This window comes from Crocuta crocuta, unplaced genomic scaffold (assembly GCF_008692635.1).
Source record: "Crocuta crocuta isolate KB4526 unplaced genomic scaffold, BGI_CrCroc_1.0 scaffold138, whole genome shotgun sequence".
Lineage (NCBI taxonomy): Eukaryota > Metazoa > Chordata > Mammalia > Carnivora > Hyaenidae > Crocuta > Crocuta crocuta.
This window is the reverse complement of record NW_027532585.1, coordinates 8,968,010-8,993,098: the sequence shown is the minus strand read 5'-3', so window position 1 is coordinate 8,993,098 and position 25,089 is coordinate 8,968,010. Positions and strand designations below refer to the sequence as shown.

Here is a 25,089-nt window from a genome sequence, read left to right as displayed (position 1 = left end):
AAAAATTAGAGGGAAAAAAACCCTTTAACATGTTTGCATTAACACAAACAACCTTTTTTTTTGAGTAGCAGGTGTAACACTGCTGAACTTGGGTCCTCTTTAGTTTAGTTTAGTTTAGCTTAGTTTAGACTACATATAAAAATAAGAATGGAAGAAAGCAAGACATAAAGAAAGAAAATTGTCACCTAGAGCTGTACAGAAATTAGTTTGCCTCCAATCCATTTTTTGTATGAGGGGGAAAATTTCAACTTTTTATTCCAATCCTGGTTGAAGCAGTTAAAAAAAAAAGTTTTTCCAACTCTGTGAAGTAAAAGAAATTAGATTCAAGTAGCCGTAACTGAGCTTCCCATTGGATTATTGTGCAAGGTTCCCTTTTCTTTCCCTCCACAGTGCATAATGCGTGTTCATTGTGATTTATCTGCAGCTGGTTTCTTTTACACCCTCGGCTGATATAAAGTCGAGCTAGGACTGAAGCCGGAGATTTGGGGAGCATCTGGGAGGCAGCCTCTACAGTCCAGAGAGAATGAAACAGTCAGGAACATGAGCAACCACATGTGACATAGACGTTCCTGGTGGTATGAACCCCCCACTTTCTGCCTCTCAGCACAGACAAGGAACCATTAAGAAAGGGGGACAGAATTATTGATCTCCCTTGGTAATTTCCCCCAAGACAGCGTGTGCTCCTTTATTTTCACCCTTGATTTTAACTTCTCACTCATGTTTCTGACCTAGAATGATCAAGGCTTGGGGTCTGACAGGACTGTGAACATTTGGCCAGCTTGGTTTGGCCGCCTCGCAGAGAGTGGGTTCTGAGAAGCAATGGTGATGAAGGCCTTTGTCCTACTGGCTGTGTTTGCAGAAGCTTCTGCAAGATCTTGCACTCCGAATAAAGCAGGTATGCCCTGGTGGTAGTCCATCTTCCTGGGAAGGAAAGTTTCCTGAACACTTTGTTTGCAAAGTTCAGAGCACTGTGTCTATCTTGTTACCAAAATGCAATATCATAGTCAGGCAGAAGCAGTTAAGCTTCAGTGCCAACCAGACTTTTCCCAAAGGAAGTAAAAATGTATTGGATAAACATGGATTTGTTTAAAATTAGAGAGTCCTAGATGGATGGAGGGATGGATGGGTGGAGGAGTGGATGGAGGGATGGATAAATAGATATAAAATCACTACTGGATTTCTGTTTCCTATTTGACTATTGGATTTCTGTCCTGTGCTATGAATTAGTGTTTCATGATGTTATGCATGAAGAGGACATTTTTAAAAATTGTAAGTTACAGGCATGGGCATGGAAATTTGTGTATATTTCTAAATTTATACATATTTCTAATCCATTCAGTTGGTTTTACAGATATATTCCTTAAAATAGATTAAAGCTTACAGGGGACTAATTTTGAGTACTGAGGTTTGGGGAAAGCGTTCATCACAGCTCACGAAGGATAATGAGGAAAATGTTTCTAACCAAACTGCTGTTCTTTATGTAGATTAATATGATGACCATATCTGATTTCAAACCATGTGTATCCTCTTTCTAGATGTCATTCTTGTGTTTTGTTATCCCAAAACCATCATCACCAAAATCCCTGAGTGTCCCTATGGCTGGGAAGTACATCAGCTGGCGCTTGGTGGGCTATGTTACAATGGGGTCCATGAAGGAGGTTACTATCAATTTGTGATCCCAGATTTGTCACCGAAAAACAAGTCCTATTGTGGGACCCAGTCTGAGGTAAGTCCAGGCTACACAGTGAAGAGTTGCTAAGATAAGGCAACTGGGCCCCCCAAATAAGATGACTGCTGTCCATCCACCCTTCAAAGGATCCAGAACTCAGCCATTTCCTTTAAAAAAATTTTTTTATGTTTTTATTTATTTCTGAGAGAGAGAGAGAGAGAGAGGATGAGCAGGGAAGGGTCAGAGAGAGGGAGAAACAGAATCTGAAACAGGCTGCAGGCTCTGAGCTGGCTGTCAGCACAGAGCTTGACATGGGGCTCGAACCCACAAACTGTGAGATCATGACCTGTGAGCTGAAGTCAGACGCTTAACTGATTGAGCCACGCAGGCACCACCACCCATTTCCTGTTAAGAGTCAATCCTGACATTTATTTCCTGGGATGTTAGTGTTATTTAAGTTCTTCTCCTCTGTCCAGTTTAAGTGACTCTTTGGGTTTGAATTTCATTCTCCTAATTTGTTGCCTAAGCAAAGTGGGTCACCTTCTGTGAGTAGAACAGCGAACATTTCCTACCTCCACTTTGCTTTGAGTTCTGAGCATGTGCTCACAAGGTACCTTCCTTCCAGGTTGGATGGTGGGGCATCCTCTGCCTGAGACTTTGAAGGGGTGATGAAAGGCAACTAGAAGGGCATTTTAAAGAAGTAACTATAGTATAACACAGTTCATGATTGGGTCTCATGAAGGACCCAGAACAAGTAATCAGAATTAGAAGGAACCACAATCTCTTGCCAAATATCCTTATATGGCAGAGGAGACATTAGAGACGCACAATAAAGTCACTGTTGGGGGCCACAGAACCAGTAGGGGTGTGGTCACGAAGGGACACTGCTCCACTGCTGACCCCTAGCGTTCCTACTGCCTTGACTGCATAAGATTGTACATAAATAGGGTCTCAGCAAATGAGAGCAAAAAGCACCCAAGGCCATCTCCTCTTCCTAATGGCCCCACAAGGGTTCAGTGATTTAGAGAGTCATGGGCATGATTAACAGAAGCATCATGCCTTTGAGTATCCCAAAAGAGTGAACTAGAAATCATCTGTGTGGTCTTAGGCAGGTCACCTCTCACACGGATATTCAAGATTCATCCCAGCTTCAATATTCTGTGATCTTGGAGTTCAGCAAGTCAGAGGAAAAAGTCGCAGAAGTAGTACTTATTACTGGCAGAAGGAAAAAGCAAATGATGAGATAATAATGTTCTAGAAATGGGAGATGGGCAAAGGCATTCAGGTAAGATTACTTGGACAGGGGAAATGGATAGAAAGGTGATGCTGGGAAACAGATTCTTTGGCCAATTCTTTTTGGTCAGAAGCCCAATGGGTATATGGATTTCTTGTAAGTGTACAACATTCAACCCAGATTATTTTCAACAATTTTATGAACACATTCAAGAACTCTTTACAGAAATTATCAGCCCACCCACATCAAAAAGAGGGGGCACTGATGTCAATGACTGGCAGACACTGACATCTTCCTATTGGTCTGACCATCTTCTATCACTTTTTCCAGAACCCTCATTCCCATCATAGGGTCCAGGGCCACCCTAACTGCCTTCTTCCTTTCTCCAGTACAAGCCCCCCATCTACCACTTCTACAGCCACATCGTTTCCAACGACAGCACAGTAATCATAAAGAACCAGCCCGTGAACTACTCTTTCTCCTGCACCTACCACTCCACCTACTTGGTGAACCAGGCTGCCTTTGACCAGAGGTAAGTTGCTCTGAGAGTGGAGGACTGGCTGCCTTGTGTGTGTTCTGCAGTCCCTGTCAATCAGGCATGTTTCAGTCCTTATGCAAAATTCTCTCCCCTTTTCAGAGTGGCCACTGTTCACGTGAAGAATGGGAGCATGGGCACATTTGAAAGCCAATTGTCTCTCAACTTCTACACTGTAAGTGGTCTCCAGGTTCTCATGAGTGCCCTGTGGCCTTCCCGGGAGATGACGGGATGCTCCCTCCAAATCTGCTATTCCCTAAGCTCTATGCAGAGCCCTATTCTTGAATTCAAATGAAGAGATAAGCTTCGGTCTAGTTTTAAATCTCTTCAAAGACTAGATGCAACAGAAAGGTAGATTCATAGACTGGTTAGAGGGGCCGAGAAAGGTGACATAGAGATATACAGTTAGCCTTCCTACATTTTGAGAAAACTGAGGCAAGAGAAATCCTATGAGTGGCCAAAGGTCAATAGGCAGTAAGCCAGTCAATATCTTACTCTTAAGCAAGATTAGTTTCCACTGCAATCCACTCCAGAGATTTATATTAGAATCCAGCTCTTGTTAAAGCATTTGGCACAGAGTAGTGACCTTCCTACTCAGGACAGGGCCAAGGGAGAGGCTGGGGTTGCCCTCTACTGCCTAGTTCTTTGGTATCCAAAGCCCTTCAGAGAGTGGGCTTCCTCTTGGTCTAATTTGGTCACACTGCCTATGTTGACATTGAAGTTCAAAGCACAACTTGGTCTCTCAGAATAAAACTAAATATGCCATGGCCATTAGCCCAGCAGCCCTCCTGTTTAGAAGGGGTGTTTTGTTTTTTAAACCTGCAACTTCCAATGAGGAGGCATACTCATAGTGACACTCCAGCTGGCTGGAGGAAGATGCGGGCAGAAATAGAAACTTTTACATAGAACGTTAGAACTGGGAGATATGTTTAGAAGCCATCACGCCCAATCCATTCATTTCACAAAGAAAATGACTATATTACCTGGAACTCCACTGACCTTGAACTCTCTGACCTTGCTTTAATTGGTAGCCTGGAAGCTATCAATCCAGCTGAACTCAGAAGGTGAGAGATCCTCTCAAAGGGATCCTAGGGCTACCTGATCCAGTTTGTAGATAGAGATCTGAATCCCAGGAGGCAGAAATGATGTTCCCACAATCCCACAGGTACTTCAGGGTGATGCCCAGTCTAGCAAACGGATCTCTCTAACACTGCTTTCTGAGGCTTTCTTCCTAGGAAGGGGATAGAGCTTAAGTTTCATGACCTCTCTCTTGCACTGTCCTCCTCTAAGGCCCCGGGCTTGATTTCATATTCAAAATTTTGATTCTTTTTATTAGAAAAGACTCTGTAAATTATAAAAGCTTTGAAGTCCCAAAGAACCTAGATCTGCCCCTGACCACAAACCACTGGTGGTTAAGTCTAAGGAAAAGGAATCCCATTAGCCCCTGGACCTATAATCAAGAGAGTTAATGCTATGTGGACTGGCAGGGACATGAAATGGTGGCAACAGCTTTGCAGTAACTGGTGAAGGTTGTCCAGAGACAAAAACAGGTTCACTCATCAACAACAGTCTCAGAGGACATCATGGTGATAGGCTGTCTTTACTCCTGAGTCCCTGTCCAGAAGTGCATGATTGTTACTTTAACCAGATAAAATTATAGATATGATCCTATGAAGATTTTATAAAATTAGCAATATAAAGGCACCAGGATTAGCAAAAATCATCTCCCACCATCAGCCATGCTGGGCTAAGTTTCAGATATAAATATCCAATCTTAGAGCTATAAGGAACCTATACTTTTTTAAAGAAAAACAATAAGAGTCATCATCACCCAGACCATCCTCTGGGCCGGATAGACAGACTTAACAGGACACTTCCTTTAGCTGTTCTAAAAGTGAGGCTAAGGCATTCCCTGGGGCCCATTAAGACCCTTATAGGACAAACAGACCTCAGCAAAGAGGGAGTCTGATGTTGCAACAGAAACTTTTGTACTGATTAATATTCCTACCATAGGCTGGGTTTCCTATGCCTGACCCATGCGGCTGGTATTTTTCTTCTCCTCCCTTCTTCCGCTTTGAGAGCATTCTTGTGTGTTTCTGAAGCAACAGCTGCTCCCTGCATACATTTCCATCAAATTACCAGAGACTGAGCTGTGCCCTAGATTGCACAAAGGAATCAGTGCATGGCCAGTTGCTTAGGATTCCAGGGGCTCTAAATGCTGGGCTCCGAAACCACCAGTTCTACTCAACATGCTTCCTCTCTTCTCTCTCTACCCCTTCTCACTCACTCCTGCTAACAGCCCACAGTTAGTGTTCTTAGTGAGAACTTATTTTGGCCCCCAATTCAAAATAAAGGAAGGTGGTCAGTTTGCAGGAGTAGACTAGCACAGTGTTTAAGAAAATAGGCTGCCATTGACCTACTGGTTTAAAGTCTAGTTCTACCACTTATTAGTTGTGTGACCTTGGGTAAGTTAGTGAACTTCTTTAGGCCTTCATCTATGCCCTTGTTAAATAAAAATAATAATAGCACTTACCCCATATGTTTAATATGAGGATTAAATAAATTTTTTTTTTCCGAAGCACTTACCTGTACACTTACTTGTACCTGGCACAAGGTAGGTGCCTGTCAAAGTAGTAGCCAAACTCATGTTTGGGGCCTGTGACCCCACTTAAAGCGAAAGTTCTGAGAACTCCTAACACTGGCAGTTGCCATTATAGTGTTGTTGCCTTTAGGCCATCGATGTCAACATGGGATTAGGTTGACTTTTGTTCAATCAAAATAGTATTGACCATTCTTCCTTGTGAGACTGAGACCAGTGAAAAGGCATGGGACAGAATAAATGCAAGCCATAGAGGCCAAATTCATAGACTTCCAAAGTCAGAATAATCTTGAGAGGTGATCAGCCTTGACCCTGCACCCAAAGTCCAAAGCCCTTCTGCAAGATTGCTAAGGGGTGGGCTCCCCACCTCTTCCAAGGACAAGGGCAAGTTGGCCCTTCCCATTTTAGATCAGCATGCTAAATATGACATCCTGAACTGTAGCCCATTACTCATGGTTCTGTCTTCTGAAACAATACTGAGTCATGATGCTGCTGTCATCCCTTCAACTATCTCAGACTTGCCTTCCTCAATATCTCTCCACCATTAGTGCTCCATCCTTCTCCTCCTCCATCTTCTCTGAGAACGGTCCACTTGGCTAGTGCCCTTATTAAAAAGTGGGGCCCAGAATTGAAATGTTATATTCTAGACCTTGTCAGACCTATGCAGGGCACAGAGGCTCAGAGGTGATCGTCTCAGTTCTGAAAGATTCTAGGAACATGTTCTGGGATAATATTAGCTTTGCACAGTTTTCTTTCATTTCTCTCTCACACTGAGCTTGTGAGCAACAGCCACTCTCAGATCTTGCCCACATGAACTGCTGTTAAACCAGATGTACCCATCCTAACCGTGTCAATAGCCAGTTGTGACTCCATCTTTCCATTTCCTCCTTGGACTGGAGGGCATGATTTTTCAAGGTGTTCTTACATCCTGTTCAATGAATGGGTAATTTTGGTGGTGTTTCCGTGCCTCCAGGAACGCCAGAACAAACAGTCTGGGTATTATAGGACGAAGCTATCTCAAAATAGGTCCCTAACTCATGTTCTAAAGAAAGTAGGAGATCACGCTGAGAATTGCCTCAGCTGTAGGCTGAGTGGTGGGGAAACTGGCCATTAAAAGTGTTTTGTTTCAGAAATGGGATTAACGGTGCAGATTTTCTTCTCCATTTTGTAACAGAACCACACTAGTTCTGTGAGTAGAGGCACTATTCCAATACCCGCAACATGCTGTGGGCTGGTCCCTGGGAGACGGGTGGGAGAGGCATCAGTGACGGCATTGGGGACTGCAGTGTGGTCCCCAGGTTAGGCCCAATGTTTGTAAGCAGTCTCTTGAAATTTGACAAATCTCAAAAAATAACAATAAACAGGAACAACCATTATCAATCCGCTGCTTCAACGCATATTGTGCTAGTAAATCACTTACGATTAAGAATGTTATCGTTTTAATTATTGCAACCATTTGAGTGGTGCAGGGGGTTGACTGAAAGAAAACAACTGGCTTCTAGGTGACTGAGTCAGGGAGCCCTAGCTGGACCTGAAATCAGTGAAAAATGTAGAAGCCCCTAGTGGATGATTCTGGGACCTCTTAGAAAAGACCCTGAATTTGACCCTAGGGGGTTAAAGTCCATTTTCATTATATATCCTTGCTGCCACTATTTACCTCCAAGTCCCTGAAGGTCAATCTTTTAGCGAGTATCCTGGCTGAGGCTTTATGGTTCTATTACATAAAATCACAATCATACAAAATATTTCTGCAATTGCAGATGGGGAAACTAAGGCCCAAAAGTCTGATTCACCTGTAAGTTAGTGGGGGGAGCTAGAATTAGCCCAGGATCCTTGTGCTCTCATCAGGATGCTTTTGTCTCTGGAGGCTAAACTCAGAGAGTAGTTAAAGGTTGGTACTAAAGTTGAATGAAATCAAGGCAATGAATGGAGAAGTCGGCCTTCTTGGGGTAAGTCAACTGGACACACTATTCTTTTTCTTAGTAACTCACCCAGAACTGCCTGATGAAGTGAAGACCACACACACACACACACACACACACACACACACACACACCAGTGACAAAAGACTGCGGCTCCTGTGCTCAAATGGTGGTCTTGACTCTCTATTGCACTTAGAGTTGAAACCACATTTCTAGATCCGTTCCCATAGCTCTCCCACTTTCCTGCCCATCCCTTGCACTTCCTACTTCCCCTGCCCCCTTTCCTCACACGTGCCCAGCATCTCGGCCTCCTTGCTGTCCTGACAGCTACACTGTCTCCCAGGGCTTTTGCCTTGGCTGGAACATTCTTCCCCAGATGCCTGCATGCACTACATGCACTATAGAAGCTTTTTTTTGTTATCATTACTTATCCTTCTAGCGCAGACTCTTGTGCTTCCCTCAAGCCGTGGCTCACATGTCACAAGTTCAATGAGACCTCCCTAACTACTGTACTTAACATTGTAACTTGCCCCTCCAATTTACCATATCCTGCTCTACATTTGTTACAGTTTTCCCATATTCTATATATAGTACTATATTCTATTCTAACATATGTAATTTACTTACCTACTGTCTATTGTTTGCATCCCTTGCTAGAAAGTCAGGTGGTTAGAGACAGAGACCTTTGCTTTGTTCTCAGATACCTCTTTATGAGAGACTACCCCAATATGGAGAGCAGGAGCTGATCACTTAGTAGGTGATCAGTAGGTGGTTGTCATTGCTGTTGTTGTTAACTATACTGGAATCAGATCATATGCTTTCTGACCCAGGCTGGAATCTGCTTGGGCAAATAGTGGAGGTAAGCGAGAGCAAAGTGGGGTTGTGTGTGTTTCACCCTTATCCCCATGGGTGATTAAGTAAGCTCAGTGCTTCAGCATTCTTGGATTCTACCTTTTTTCCCATCAGCCAAATCTTGTTCCTCATTGGCATAGATGAGACATACAATATGTGTTGTCTCATTGTGACCCGCAAATCCAGAGATGTGATATCCTCATCCTTCCTAAGATGGTACCAGCATCCCAGGAGGTATACCTTCTCTAGTCCTGGAGGGTCTCCCTGTGTCTCACATGCCTATGACTTTTGGGGAACTCCCATCCCCACTCTACCCCAATTCATCTGTTCCTGTCATGCCCAATTGTTCAGCCTGAGAGGTTGTAATGTCCAGTGTCAATTTCCTTCTAAAGAATGCCAAGTTCTCCACTAAGAAGGAAGCCCCCTTTGTTCTGGAGACATCTGAAATCGGTTCGGATCTGTTTGCGGGAGTAGAAGCCAAAGGGTTGAGCATTAGGTAAGTATATTTCCTCCATGTTTCTGTTTTTAAATCCAAAGAAAAGAAAAAAGATCAGCCAGGAGACTTTTTAATTGCCTGATTTTTCTAGGCATACAACTCTCTGGCTCAGAGTGATGTATTTTATTTCATTGCCAGGTTTAAAGTGGTTTTGAATAGCTGCTGGGCCACACCATCGGCTGATTTCATGTACCCTTTGCAATGGCAACTGATTAATAAGGGGTGAGTATCACTTTCTGGAGCACAGTGAAGAAGTGGGCCAGGCAGGTCTAAGGCTACTTTGGTTGGGACAGCTTGGGAGGAAGAGGTAGAGTCTCTTAGGGTCACATTAGTGACACCCTCTGTGCTTCCAGCCTGAGTACTGATGCTAGCAAACATTTATACAGTGCTTTCTGGGTACCAGGTACTGTTCTGAGAGCTTTATTGTGTACTAACTCATTTGCCTTGCCAGAAGTAGTTATCACTACCATTCCCATTTTTCAGGTGAGAAAACTGAGTCCCAGGAGGGATTAAGTAATATAACATACTTTGTGTGTGTGTGTGTGTGTTTATGAGGCTGAGTTCAAATCCAATTAGTCCGACACCAGAACCCTGGTGAGAACTCAATTAGATAATCCATGTAAAAAGTTTAGCATGTAGTCAGTATCCAATCAATTTAAATAATACCATTGATTTTTATTATTAATTCAGTAATTAATGAAGAGTTCTTAACATTTTTGAATAGAGGACAAAAGTATTGAAGTTGTACAATAGAAAGATAATTTTGGAAGTCACCCACAGGATGATTTAGAAGCAGGACATGGGAAGTGGAAAGACCAGATTGGGCCATGGCCCAAACTGAGGTATAGCCAAGTGAATGGAAAGGTCATCCAAGGGAGGGAGAAGTGATCAAAATTTAGCAACCAATTGGATACGGGGTGGAGAGAAGGATGGGGCAAAAAGCCTGACAAATGTGGGACATCAAACCTGTGGGTTCTGAACGTGAGGACTGTTTGCTGTTGGTTACTAGGGAAGAAGATTTCTGGCTAAGGGTGTTGGGTTCTCCTTGACTTTGGGGATGACATAATGAGCTTGAGATGACAATTGTCTGGAAACACTTAGAATTGTAGCTTTGAAAACCAGAGGACAGGTTGAGCTAGACCAGAGATGCTGGCATCATCCACACCAGGAACCGTAAATACAGAAGAGATCATTTCTGAAACCCAAGCAGACACGCATGTCCATGCTGTCACCAGAACTCATCTGAGCTAAGCAAACATTGGGGCCCCGGACAAAAATGATTAGATAAAAGGGTGGATCCACCTTGGACCTTTATTTATTTTTCCTTAACTAACAATTATACAGCACTTACAACAGACCAAAAATGTTCTAGGTAGATGCTCTACAAATATTAGTTTAGTTAAATTTCATCAGTGGTGCCTGGGTGACCCAGTCAGTTAAGCACCCGACTTGATCTCAGCTCAGGTCATAGTACCACATTGGTGAGATTGAGCCCTGTATCAGGCTCTGCACTGAGCATGGAGCCTGCTTCAAATTCTCTCTCTCCCTCTCCTTTGTCCCACTCACTCTCTCTCTTTCTCCTCCTCCCTAAAATTACTTAATCTCATCATCCCTCCCCTTCATAAAGTAGGTAGTACAATAAGTACTATTTTACAGATGAGAAGCCTCAGAGATAGAGACTGCTTCAGAAACTTGCCTAAAGTCCAGGATCAGTAAGGGGATGGCTGATCTGGGGTTCAAACTCAGGCAGCATTATTTCCTGAGCACTGTAGGTAGGACAGGCCAACAGAATCACATCTAAGCAGCCCAGCAATCTTCCTGCAGAGATGGGAGCTTAATTTGGATGTCACACCTGTCACTGAATGATTCATTTAGGTTCTGTTGACAATGGCGCAATCAAATGATTTCAGGGAGATTGTGAAATAAATTCTTGACCTACAGGGACCTGAAATTTTGATCAGGCACTGGCTACACTGGGAAACACCTGCCATACCACGGAAACATCTTCCTGCAGATCATTCTGGCACTGCTACTCCCAGCTGACAGATGTGCAAAATGGCAGAAAAAAGGAATGCGTGTGACCTTGTGGTAGTCAATACAGGCAGTGCTCAGACTGTGTGTATACAGGAATTACACACCCGAGGTGCCTGTTACACGTGTAGGCACATAGTTAACCTACCCCATCAGAGGGTTCCTGGGTAAACACTGGGAACCCTCATTTAAGCAGAGCCAAACTGAAGAAGGCCTGACTCTAGTTCCATATTCTGCTCTGCTGAAATGTCAAGGGGAGCAAGGAGAAAGTCCACTCCCATAATCTCCCAGATATTTTTGGTTCCCACTGGGCCCTTTTAGAGGAAAACCCAGCTTTCAAGAGTGCCTGGAGAGATTAGAAGAGATATATTACTCTAAGGAATTTTGATCCTATGTGGGGAAGGAGACTCTGGGGTGATGGCACGGCCTCCTTTGGGCGTCCCACCATCCCTAGATGTCTGTCAAAGAGGAGAAGGTGCCAAGAGGCGGCAGAGCCAAGACATCTAAGCCTGCCCAGGACTTGCCTCCTCCCCACCCCCAACAAAGCTCTGCTTACATTGTTTTCCACTGGCTGACACCACGTCTGGAACACTCCAGCTGCAAGGAGCTATTTTAAGGACTCACATCTTGAGTTCATGCAAGGATCTCAGGTTTATTGACCAAATGATCCTCCAAGGTCTTGTTTCACAATTCGGAAAATGCCTCCAGCTCTGTTAGGACTCAGAGGTCACCCCAAACATGGCCCAGCTTCTGACCCCTGGTCCAGATATGAGGCACACTGTTCACTTCTCTCAATCATTAAAGCACAGAGTTGACATTCCTTCAGTCCTACCTCTAATTTGCCCCCCTGATGTCTGATTTTGATGGAATGGATGGAGGAGGGCATATCTCGAAGGCTCTCAGGTAGCTGGGTGGCTCTTCAGTATGTGTATACTGAGTTGGATTGACAATGGAGTCAGAGATATGCTCTGGGAGGGGGGCATTAACTTTGGGGTCCACTGTGGTTTTTGTCTACTGGTCTTAAGCTTTTGGGCCCATAGACCATTTTGCACAGAGGACAGACTCTGGTGTTCCTTGTCACCTAAAGACAACAATTTCCAAAGCTCATATGGGCCTCACTGTACATTCCCAAGAATGATTGTGTCTGATCCTAACACTCTGTTAATGTCTGGCACTTAAATAGGGAGGCAGCAAGTGTTCTGTAAATGAAAATGTATTTGGCTTAAACCAAGTACAGTCTCAATACCAATGACATTTTGGGCTGGAACCTTTTTCATGGGTGGGGGGCTGTCCTGTGCAGCATACAATGATGTGCAGCATCTCTGGCCTCTACTTACTACATTCGCTAGCACCTTCCCCCTGTCATGACAACCACAATGTTAAATGCCTTCAGAGGGCAAAATGGTCCCCACGTGAGAGTCATTTACTTTTAGGCAATTTGACAAAAGCCCATCTGTGTCATTATTTCTTCTTTTATTGCAATGATTACCTTTGGGACTTTGGAATTTCCCGAATATTACATTTTCATTGCAGAGAATTTAGAAAATATATAAAGATATAAGAAAAAAGCAAAAAACTGTCCATAATTCTACCACTCTATAATAGCCAGCCTTAATATTTAGGTGGTAATCTTCCAGTAATTTTTTTTCTAAGCTGATATTAGAAACATGACCAAATTTTTACAAAGGTAACTATGTAATATAGAATCTAAATAATATAACATAAATTCAACTTCCCAGTGGCAAACCCTCATACTATACACAGAGAAATATGTTGGGTGTGACTTGGCTTAGGTGGCTATGACAGTACTTTGGAAATGCTGTTCTCAGCACCAGGGTCTTTATCTTGTACATATACTGGGAGTCTGTACCTGCCCCAGTCCCTCAGATGACTTCATCTCTCAAGGATTTCCCTTCTTGGGGACAGAGGTATGGTGACTTACAAGGTATACAGCTTCTCATAAGTCACTCCTCTCCACCCCTATAGAATGAGGACCAGCACACATATCCCATAGCTCCTCAAATTGATCTCATATTATGAGGGTAAGGGAGGTGCTGCCAGTCAAAGAACTTTGGGGATAAGGATAATGTACTGAAGAGAAGCTCAAGGGACTGTTGCTGTTGTCTATGAATTTACCTCAGAAGACCTTCCTGGAGTTCATGGGGTAATTTTTTTCTCTCCCCCTGCCCCATCTGCTCCAGCTGCCCCACGGATGAAACGGTCCTTGTACACGAGAATGGGAAAGATCACAGGGCCACCTTCCAGTTCAATGCTTTCCGGTTCCAGAACATCCCCAAACTCTCCAAGGTTTGGTTACACTGTGAGACATTCATCTGTGACAGTGAGAAGCTCTCCTGCCCAGTGGTGAGCCATCGGTCTCCAGAAGGAGATGTGACCAGAGGTGGGGATAGGGGTGGGATTTGAGAAGCTGTATTTTTAGCTGGGAATCACAACCGGACCAGTGTACGCATGTGCTGAGGGCATTCTGGAAGAAAGGGCACTGGGTGTGAGAGCAGACGTTGGGCTCTGCCTGCTTTGCCACGGACAAGCTACATGGTCAAGCACATGTCAATCTCTGGAGCCTGGTTTTCTCATCTTTCAAGACAGTGGTGATAAGTTGTGGTGGCCCTTACCTTTTCAGAGAGCCCTGTTAGGGAAAATGAGCACAGTGACAGATATGGAAATACTTTGCAACTGTTAAGCACAAGGAAAATTCAAAACCTAAGTGGTAGCCGTAGGCACTGGATGGAAGTCAAAAGGTGGGTATTTTTAGCTCTTGCCTGGCCAGCCCGAGGGTCCATCTCTGGGACCTGAACTAGAGAGATACTACAGAAATTCCCAGCACGGCTCACAGCTGAACTGACCTTGGGAGAGGAAGGGCCTGATGGTGGGGCTCCTGCTTCACAGCCACGTTCAGTGCAGCCCATGCGGGGGGTCCGTTTTCCCTTCTGCATCACCCACTGAGAAGCTGTTGCCGAATCCATCAACAGGCATAGGGAGTTCGGCTGGGAGACGGTCTTCCGCGGCTGCCAGGGGTGAACTTGGTCTTTGAGCAGCGGCTTCAGGCAGCCTCAGCATCACCTGGGGGCAAGCTAGGGAGGCAAATTCTCACGTTCCTCAGACCACCTGCTTCAGGAACACTGGGTGGGCCTACAAATCTGTGCCTTAACAGACCTCTCCAGGTGATTCTGAGGCATGCTCAGGGTTGAGAACCACTGCCTTAGACCTAAAAGTGCTAAATCACAGAGTGCTGCCTGCTCTGGTCTATTTGGATTAGAGACCCCAGTGAGGAGGAGCACAGTGTTTCTAAAGAGGACACCTGATCAGAAAGCCTGTTGGAACCAACCAAAATAAGAGTATAATCTATATTTCTACTGATTTGCTTAACCGCAAAATAGGTCAGGTAGGAACACAAATGAAAGGGAGGGAGCGGAGATACTTTACAGTCAATGAAAGGATAATTATTGGTACCATATTCTAAAAAGAAAAGGAAATGAACCAGAACACATTTGCCAAGTGTCTAATGACAGTAACTGCAGGTCAAAGACTCACTTCTTCTCAAAAGAAACCGTGCCAATCTCTCCCACACCCAACAACCTCTGCCAGAGGGATTCCTTCCAGCCTGAAGAGTTAATAAAGTAAAACTTTCTCCTCTTCTCAAGTTAGAGAAGGGATTCATCACCGCTCTGGGTTGTAAGTAAATAAATAAGCCAACAGATATGGTAACTACCATCGGTTGACTGGGGAATTTTGGCTCTAGCAGGAATGTGACTTCTTTTTTTAATCTCTTGTCCTTCTCTCTTTTCTCTCCTGTGTTTGTTTCTCGTGCCCCCTTCTCCACGCCCCTCCCCTCTGCTGCTCCTGGCTCTTCAGACTTGTGACAAACGGAAGCGACTCCTCCGGGACCAGACAGGGGGCGTCCTGGTAGTGGAGCTCTCCCTCCGTAGTAAGCGTCTCTGTTTTGCGAATGGTTGAGTTCACTCTGGGCTGCGTCCACAGGCACAGCCGGTTTGAGCATTTTCACCGAATTGCCAAACCAGATGTGCCTGTAGACACTACCTTCACCTGCAACTCAAGGCTTTCCAGCTGGGGGGCCGGGAAGCCGTAGCTCATGCCAAACCGAGAAGTTGAGGTTTGTGAACTACCCAGAAACGCTCTCTCTGTAGCCTAAATTCCAATGCCCCCCAAAGAATTTGGAAGTGCTGTGCTTCCGGGCAGAGCATGCGGTCAACAATCATAAGACACAATGAAATGTACTGGGATCTAGTGCAAGTCAACAAAACTTTATAGAGCAGCCAGTGCTGGCCCTGGGCAGGGCTGGGCACTGGGGTTTCAGAATTAAAGGAGACCCACATGGCCCTTGTCTTCAAGAACTTACGTCTAGCAAGGAGAGAGTTGCTAAATGCCAAGGAAAAAGCAGATGACTGTCAATGGGGGGTGGGTGAGGCAGTGTGCCATGGGAGTTCATGGCAAGGGGATTCACCCCAGTCCAGGGCCTGGGGAAGATCTCCGTCAGTGATCTTTCAGTACAACCTGAAGAGTGATATGATGTGAATGGTGAGCAGGTCCTGTGGGAAGGTTACGTACCATGGAAGACAGTTGCTCTACTATGACCGGGGACCCAATCCAGGTTGCGGTCTGATGTTTTAGGGCCTACAAGCTAAGAACAGTTTTTACCTTCTTAGATGGTTGGAAAAAGAATCAAGAGAATGGTATTTCATGACACATATAAATGATAAAAAGAATCAAATTTCAGTTTTCTATAAAGTTTTATTGGAACACAGTCACATGTGTTCATGTAGGTGCTGTCTACAGATGCTTTCACACTGTAACGGCAGCGTCCAGTAGTTGCAATAGGGACCATCTGGCCCGTAGCTAGAATATTTACTATCTGGTCCCCTCCCAGAAAGTTTACCAACTCCTGCCTTAGAAAGCCAAGGAGAAAATGGTTTCCTTCTTCTTTCAAAGAAGATTTGTGCTAACTTTAGGACACAAACTTTGTCCTAAAGGCAATGGGAGCCTGTTGGTTTAATCAGGGGAAGATATGGTCAGGTTTGTACTTTAGAAGCATAGCTCTGAGGCTCCTTCCATGATCTTTTCTTAAACCTTCAGCATTCTCTCTCTCTTTACTCATTACAGGCAGGGGATTCCCCAGTCTCTATAGCTTCTCAGGTAAGGAAAAGAGGCACCTCTGGGAAATGTCATGGGGCAATGCCTTTAAAACGTAGACGTGTGTTTTAACAGAAGCTTCCCTTTGGCCCCAGCAAAACCTTTAGGACTTGAAAATTGCTTTTTAAAACACACCTGAATGGGACGGAGTGGGTGGCGGTAGAGGGCTGTCTCTCCAGGTGGCCCCAGAGCTCTGCAGGAAGCAGGGGGCTGGGGAAAATTGGATGAAGCAGAATCGGATCCCACTTCTCAGCAAAGCATCACCAGGGGCTTTGCTTGGGTTCCTGCATTTAGAGAATGTGATTTTCAATGATCTATTTTTTTCAACAAATATTTCTGAGTCCTTGCTGTGACGCTGCCCCTCATTAACCGAGTGACCTTGGGCAATGAAGTCATCCTTCCACTCCCCGGTTTCCCTATGCAGTTGGGCTAATAATTGCTCCTATCACACACAGGTGCTGTGTGGATTAAATGTTACAACTAAAGGCACCAGACAGTGCCCAGCATACGGCAAACCTCCAGTAAAGATCAGTCGTAATTATTCTCCCAGGCAGTGGAGCACCCGCAGGAAGAGCTAGGCAAAGCCCCTGCCCTTCCCACTAGTGTGACGCGTTGGGGTGGGGGTTAGAGGAATGATTTAGATAGCAGCCAGGGAAGCCTCTCAGAAGAAGAAACATTTCAGCTAAGCCCCAAGATCTCACCCGAATGATGAGAAGAACAACTATGTGAGGAGATGGGGTAAGACGATTCTGTTTATTAATAAACTCACAGATCTAGACTTTGCTCTCACAATTACAGGAGATCATGTAAACCAACTTTTTAAGACTCTAATTCCAGATCCTCATTTTTAAGGAAGTTCTACAGTGAAAGTCCTATGGTGAAATGTGCTATCACCGTGTTATCCATGTTCAGATTCCCATCGGTGGGAGGTCCATTACCCAGGTTAATCTGCTGGGCTCCTTGCACCGACAAAACCAAGCTCCGGAAACCCCAAAAGATAAATGAAGCTGATTTTGTACAAAATGTGCAGAGTTCTATGTAAACCTACTCAATGCCCCCGAATAGACTCTTTTGTTGAGTTAACTCTTTGTCGCACTGTCCCCACTCCATGTAAACTGTTTGTGTCTGCTTTCCTATGTGGTTCACAGATGTCCTCTATCACCTCATCGTGATGTTGGGGATTTGTGCCGTGTTGTAGGAGATCGCCAGGCAGGCAGTGGCATCTCCTCCACCATACATCATCTCCTGTGTCGATGACAAATTCCCATTTATTGTGCTGCCAACAAGAACAAACAGAAGAACATACTGTTGAGGAGCAGAGAATAGCGCTTTGCCAATTAACGTGTTCCAATGATTTTTGTGAATTTCGGTGAATTTTGTGAATTTCGGTGCCTTTGGTGCCCTATTTCCTCTGTGACTTCCTGTGGTCCTGAGATCCTGCAGTCTCTCTTCCGCAGCTGGCAGAGGAGTCTCCTTTCTTCATGCTCAAGTCAGGGCTGCAGCAGACTCCTTTGAAAGCTATTCTAATTTTGAAAGCCTAGCACACCCAACCAAATGCAGCCGAACATTTTGATGAGAATGTAGGGCATAACCACCAAGTCAGTGCTGAGTACAGAATGCACAGGAATAGCCAATTTTGCCAAGAGGGGGCCTTTGTCACTGACGCTGCTCAATGCTTATTTAAGAACCAGGGCTGAGCCACCAGGCAGGGGTGTCTTTCAAATGATGATATGTGGGAATGAGAGTGGACTGTAATAGTTTTGCTTAAACCTGAGTATTATAAAAGAAAATAATTCTTGAGAGGCCCCTGGGGCTAACCTGATTTGTTTTTATTACGGTGTTTCTTCAATATGTATAAATGTTAGGGAGGTGTTAACTAACTCATTTTTATATTGGATTGATTTCTAAAATCAAAAGAAAATTACAGATGAAATAGGAATAAAGCCACAAAAAGAATAAAACTCACATTAACATAAATTTAACATCATACTGTGTCATTGCCTAAATGTAACCTGCTGCTGGCCACACTGGAGTGACATTTGTGGCAAGTTCTCTGGAGTTTAGCAACCCAATCCTACTGTATACCTTGAGATGCTCAATGCTCTCCCTGTTGGCTTTCTATTTGATCTAAGAAACCACAGGTACCAAATGGTCTGACTTCATTTAGCCTTTACTTTCACAGTGAAGCAGGTATCTGTTTTTGTCTCATTAACTTCTGATCATCAGAATGGAACCTACCAAAAAAAAAAAAAAATCAGAAACACAAATGCAAAAATGGCCAGTGAAGTCACTTGGTGCCACACCCTAATAATACTGCCACCCCGGGGCGCCTGGGTGGCTTAGTCGGTTAAGCGTCCGACTTACGCTTAGGTCATGATCTCGCGGTTCGTGGGTTCGAGCCCCGCGTCGGGCTCTGTGCTGACTGCCAGCTCAGAGCCTGGAGCCTGTTTCAGTCTGTATCTCCCTCTCTCTCTGACCCTCCCCTGCTCACGCTGTCTCTCTCTCTCTCTCTCCTAGAAATAAATAAAAACATTAAAAAAAAATACTGCCACCCCAAAGATCCAGAAGATGTTGATTTTAATGATCCACATTGCCAACCGAATAAAAAGTGTAAATGAACCAATCCTCATAGACAACTGGCAGATCCTTAGAAGCTAGAATGTGACAGAAAAAGCCAGAGCTCTACTTTTTTTTGCTTAGTCTTGTACAGACTTAATTAGTGGCCTTAGAATTTGAAAACACACTAGTTTGTATCTCCATGTTTAATGTATTTGAGAAGTTTTGAGATCCGTAGTTTGTTGGGTCTTTTACAACTGTGTTAAGAAACTCAGACATCCAGCTAGTTCCCACATTTGGATCATATGCAGTACGTGTTTATTTAGCAACAGACTAGATTCAAACGACTCAAGGTAGCTTAAACTGGTCTCAAAGCTGGAGTTCCAACTAGTTTGGGATCTTTTCTTCCTATGAACTCAGAATTTTTATAGTCAGGAAGGACAAAAGACATGTTTTATTGGTTTTAGTAAAAAACTCTTAAATAGCATAGAGACATTATCATAAATCTTTGGCTGTCAGAGTAAAACAATGCTGTATTAGTTTTACCTTATTTTATCATATTGTTTATCAATATTTTATCATATTGTTTAATGATCTTGTATCTCTACCTGGTGCTATGGAATAAATAAAATGCCTTAAAATAATTAACCTCTGGCTACAGCTTACTGTGTTAATATATCACATTGATAGCCAATTCCTCAACCCTTCCAGAGGTTTCTACAACTAGAACTTATTGGACTCACATACATACCACAGACTTTCCATCATTCTACCCTATGTGTATTTTCCAAGATTTCCCGCATTCAGTTTCTGATGCAAGGAAGCAAAGCCTTATGCTCTCCTTATCTCTAATGCCCTAACGTCAGTCACCAAAAATCAAAAATGCTTCAATCTCAGGTTATCTAAAGTCCTTTCATGTCTTCTGACTTCTCTATCAAGGAATTAAGAGAAATTCTGTTATAAATCCAATCTGTTATAAATTCATGTGAGTGCTAGACATAAGATATAGTTATAGAATAAGGAAAGAGTATGTGTTCCCTTAGGAATCCTTGATTGACATAGAAAAAACGTTGGATGTAGATTTTAGAAAATTAATCTCATCAAATTCCCTTCTGATCCTTAAAGACTCTCTCTCTCTCAGAACTTAGTAATATAAAGAAAAACTAGACAGACATGCATATATATACACATATATACTGAGTATACATACATGAATCTCTACCTATTAATCAATAGATATAGATTTAGATAAACGTTTCTGCGTGTATATATGTACATGTGTGTGCATATGTGAATGTATGCACATGCACATATGTAGATACATGTATTTATTATGTTTGTATGAGCATAGATGCCAAATGTTTATAATGTTCAACGAAAAAGGCAGAAGTAGTAAAGTCTTTATTATATAAACATTACTTGTATAAGTACTTGGGCTAGAGCTGAAAGGCAACAAACACAGGCACTATATACAAGTACAGAGCTGGGATAATATTAGACAATCACTATGTCCCACCCCACCCCTGCATCTGTGTGTCATTTTCTAATGCTTTTTAAATGCAACAACAATGGACTGCTTTGTTCCTTCTAGTTTGGTATATACCTCTATTGGCCCTTAATGTAGCAGTACTAATAGTTGTGCCACTTCCCTTCAACTAAATGAGAGCTAAAGATCAAGGAAAGTGTTATATCCTCATCTCCCCCTGACCTCACACCCACCACCATGCAGTACCTGGCAAAGAGCAAGTGCTAAATAAATGCTCTTTGAATTAATGAAATGTCATATGGATGGATGGATGGATGGATGGATGGATGGATGGATGGATGGAGAACGGCCTATCTCTCTAAGAGACCTCATAGCAGAGGTTGTTCTGTTTCCTTCCATGGTAGAACAAAGTGTTTGGAATCCAGAAGCTCTGGACTCAAATAAGGGAAGAAGTTCTGAAGGATGAGAAGACAAATGTTGGCCGTTGTCCCTATGCTGAGATAGCAGGGGAAGCTCCCCTGTCCCTTTCATATAAATGCTATCTTTTGACTAACGCTTTCGATCCTTGATTATAAAGGCCTATGGAGAGGATGAGAGCCCACCACAATAAAAATGGAACCATGTTAGAGAAAATGGAGACCGTGAAGGTCCTAGAGCTCAGTTGCCTATCTTGGGCAAAAGAAAAGTCCTGCCAATGGAAACACAGAGTAGTTCCATGGAGATGGGACTGTTAGTAAGGCACTTCCTTTGGCCCCTATTTAGTGTCCCTCTTCCTTAAAAAAGGCAAGAATTCTGCCAAACTTTTTGTAAAATTTGTTATTAAAGGCTCTCAACTCACTGAGTCTTACAGTGAGACTGAAATTCCCAGTCAAGGGAGATTCACCAGGAAAAGGTCTCAAACTCAATATATCATCTGCCACATTCAAGAGCAACCACAAGGGAGATAATCTGGATGTGAGGAGTTGCAAGGGATTAAAACAAAAAAAAGGACTGTAAATTCATTAGTGGTACAGTAAGTCTACTACAAGAAACCACTTGACAGGCATGATGGAATCCTATTCTTTATGTAAAGGGGAAAATATTTATAGCAGAATGGATGGGTTCATCCTGGTCTATCAGAGATTGAAAAAAAAAAAAGCGATTCATTAGTGAATGAAAAATTCCATTTAAAATTCAAGCCTTGATGGAAAGCAAAGCCTGTCTTTGCTCCTTTGCTTTGGATAGCAAAGAAATTAAGCAATAAATTGAGATGGGACATTTCCATTTGGAAGCTGCAGCGCTCACAGAAAATCTGAGCTCAGGACCAGGCCTTCCAGGGACTGACTGCCAGGATCTGGTGTGCCCAGAAATGGCCTGATCCTGTTCAGTGATCGTTCACACCTTAGACAGAGCTTTATCCCTCTAAAACATCCCTGAGATGCCTTCTGATAACTAAGGGTTAGAGAGCAGCCCCTTGCAAAGAAAGGCAGTGCAGGGTGGGGCCAGCAGCCTCAGGTTTTGTTCTGCGCTTTCCTCTCTCAGAATGAAATTGGGTTCACTGCAAATTCACAAGCTAATAGGCCGGAAATATCTGGCAGCCGGAACAAGTTCACTGGCAGGTCTGGGAGCAACAGCCCAGCCCTGGTCCACCAGGAAATGAGTTCAGTATATTCAGCTCTTCCAACTAACTCCACATTTGGTCTAGGCCACAGAACTCTGGGGCAGGCTGGGGAGGCCAGCTAGATGGCTCCACCTACTGGTAGATTAGCTCAATACCCCAGATGTACACCTCCTGAATGGGATAGTTAATGCATCCGACAGAGTGGTCTTCAGACTTTCATGGGCCCCCATGAACATCTTTAAAGAAAATACCTCAGAAGATCTCTGGGACTTTAGCTTCTTCTTCAGTAAATTGGGGGAGTGGAATAGTAAAGCCTTCTTTGCCTTTCAGCCAGAAAGTTGTTTGTTCTCCTTTGCCCTGTGGGAGGCAGAAGAGAGTGCTGGTGAGTCACAGAGGAGGAAAGGCTGCCTGTGAAGTGTTGGCCTCTGGGCAGACAACTCAGTGCCCCTTGCTGGTTTACTGAAAACGTTGTTTCTTAGCCAAAACTGCAAGCAGGCAGGAGCTGCCTCAGTGAAGGAAAGGCTTCGTTACAGATGAAACCTTGATTTCCTTGGGCTTTGCTGATAAACCTAAATGGATAGTCAGCAATGCCCTAAGAGGTGAGGGCTAGTTGAGGCTGAATGTACTGCAGAGGAAATATTTAAAAATAATGATAAAATATAAAAAATTAAAAATTAAAAAACAATAATAAAAATAACAAAATCTATTGAGCTCTTATGATCAGTAGAGCACCAGGTGAAGCACCTCATATACATGTCCACATTTAACCCCTGCATCTACCCTTTGAGGGCCATTTTGTCACCATTCCCATTTTACTGGCGATAAAATCAAGCCCACAAATCAGACAGCCAGTGAGTAGTAAGACACAATTCAAAGTAAGGTCTATACTGCTGCCTTCTAGAAAAATCTTCCTCTTACCTGAAGTCTATTGACCAAATACAGCATGCAAGGTCTAGGCTCAGCAAACTGGAGAGTTGATGGCATCGCCTTCCCTTTCACTTCTTTCCATGAACCCCCCACACCCACCCAAGCACCTAACATCATAGTAACCACCCACCACTTCCTCCATGAACATCTCCAAGATGTTCTTGAGAACATCTCAAGAGGAGCATACATTTCCCACCCCACCAAAGGTTGATGTTACAGGGGAAGGTGAGAATGTTACCATGGTGTGTTTCAGACAGGCTGGACAGAGGAGAAGGCAGAGGGGAAGGGAAAAGATATTTAAATAAATTGAGAGGAGATTCTAGTGCCCCCCCGAACCAATGGGCCTCTGTCTCCTCAACCTGGGCACTTTAGAATCAGAAGGGACATAGGAGGAAATGTGGGCATGATAATTCCTAAGCTCACACTTGCTGTTGCTTTGTGAAAGAATATATTGGTGTATTCCAGCAGAAGCCAGGAGATAATTTTTGGCCAAGAGAAAGGAGACCTCCCCCGAGGGGTTGGTCTAGGTGGGAGCTAAGGTGTTTTCCATCATAGATTCCATGTTTGACCATTTGAGGGAACCATGTAGTCTTCTCTGAGGGAAGAAGACCTGGCAGTCACAAAAGCCTCCACATGGACCTTGGTGCTCTCCACACATCACAGCGCAGAGATACACTCATCCCATCAATCTTCTCAACATCTACATCAGAGACACAAATGGGGCAGGCAGAGTGAGTGCACCAAGTTGGTCTTACCTTGACTGGAATGGTGCCTCTCTTTTGCAAATCATATCCTCCCAATGCCAGCAGGCTGGCTGCAGTGCTCTGAGAGACATGAATCCGGAGAGCTGCCATGAACCAGTTATTTCCTAGTTATTACCTTGGTTGTGACTTCCATCTGGGGGTCAGTGGACAGGGGCTGCCGTGGAGAGGGAATGCTACATTGCTCACATTCTTAGGCTGCTAGCACCTCTTATGAAAGCAAATCACAACCTCTCTGAAGTCTGGGACTCAGGGTGGGATACCCTCAAACATCCAGACATTGTTCAGACATTGTTAGTGTTGCTCAGACTTTAACATGTCCAGTTTAGAAACAGTAGGCAGAACTGACTCTATGCAAGCTGGTAGTCCCCATGGAGGGAGGTCCGCTGGGTCTCTGCTGGATGGTACCAGAGCTGGGATACATCACTGAAAACATTGTTCACAACCAGCACTGAAACTAGAATCAGGCTTGGAGCCTACATTTGGAGGTCCCACTTTCAAATTTTACTTTCAAAATCTTGACTTACCAGTTCAAGGAGAGGTTTAAATCAGTGTTTGAGACTTGACTGATTAGCCAACTAAACAATGAAGTAATCAGAAGATAAAATATTTTTGTATATTTTTATATACAAACATTCAAAAGAATGTTAACCTTACAATTTTCAAACGTTTTGAAACAAATCCGTCAGTAATGTTTTTCGAGCTGATAAACGTCTCAGTTCATAAATAGCTGAGAATAGCAAAAGAATATGATATCCCCTGGAATTCCTAGCCATAGGTTAATTCTGCATCACCCAAACTATACTCTGCATCAGGGATGGGCAAATTACCACCCTCCAGCCAAATCCAGCCCTCCACTTGTGTTTGTAAATAAAGTTTTATTGGAATATGGCCCTACCCATCATTCATATGTCATAAATGGCTGCTTTCATACTATTAACAGTAGCTAAGTAACAGAGACTATGGCCCATAAAGCCTAAAATATTTACTGTCTGGCCCTGTACAGGAAAAGCTTGCCGACGTCTGCTCTTCCTTTAAATGATCTCATTATATGTGTACCTGACTATTTAGAACTAAAAATCTAGGAAGGAAGTAGTCATGTGTGTTCTCATAGAAAGCATGGTGCAAAGCCATGTCTACGAAGTTTGTGATCGATGTTGTCGGAAGTGGATAATGATCTTATCCTCCAAATGGAAAATAGTAGACAAAATGAAAATGGGCCTTCCAAAAATACCCTCTGCTTAAAGATAGG

General features: G+C 43.7%; 2 protein-coding genes across 2 annotated transcripts in view; one reads left to right on the top strand and one right to left on the bottom strand.

Moving 5' to 3' along the window:
- Window positions 1-819: 819 nt before the first annotated feature.
- TECTB (tectorin beta) lies at window positions 820-17,705 on the top strand. Its single transcript, XM_077779600.1, has 10 exons — window positions 820-895; window positions 1,536-1,726; window positions 3,293-3,435; window positions 3,541-3,613; window positions 9,204-9,307; window positions 9,446-9,529; window positions 13,540-13,702; window positions 15,212-15,284; window positions 16,478-16,510; window positions 17,656-17,705. Exons 1-10 carry the CDS (start codon window positions 820-822, stop codon window positions 17,703-17,705), a joined length of 990 nt encoding a protein of 329 aa, XP_077635726.1.
- Window positions 17,706-22,401: 4,696 nt separating this feature from the next.
- LOC144244271 (guanylate cyclase 2G-like) overlaps window positions 22,402-25,089 on the bottom strand; it is a 43,376-nt gene continuing 40,688 nt past the window's right edge. Inside the window, exons 20-21 of the mRNA XM_077779529.1 lie at window positions 23,832-23,923; window positions 22,402-22,506 (exon numbers count right to left, since the gene is read on the bottom strand). Of these exons, the coding sequence (XP_077635655.1) occupies window positions 22,402-22,506; window positions 23,832-23,923 (197 nt within the window). The remainder of the gene's footprint in view (window positions 22,507-23,831; window positions 23,924-25,089) is intronic.

Coding starts and splice junctions, on each gene's coding strand:
- TECTB (XM_077779600.1), top strand. CDS start 820: ATGGTGATGAAGGCCTTTGTCCTACTGGCTGTGTTTGCAGAAGCTTCT. Junction 9,530..13,539: donor TGGCAACTGATTAATAAGGG/GTGAGTATCACT, acceptor CATCTGCTCCAG/CTGCCCCACGGATGAAACGG. Junction 15,285..16,477: donor AGTGGAGCTCTCCCTCCGTA/GTAAGCGTCTCT, acceptor TACTCATTACAG/GCAGGGGATTCCCCAGTCTC.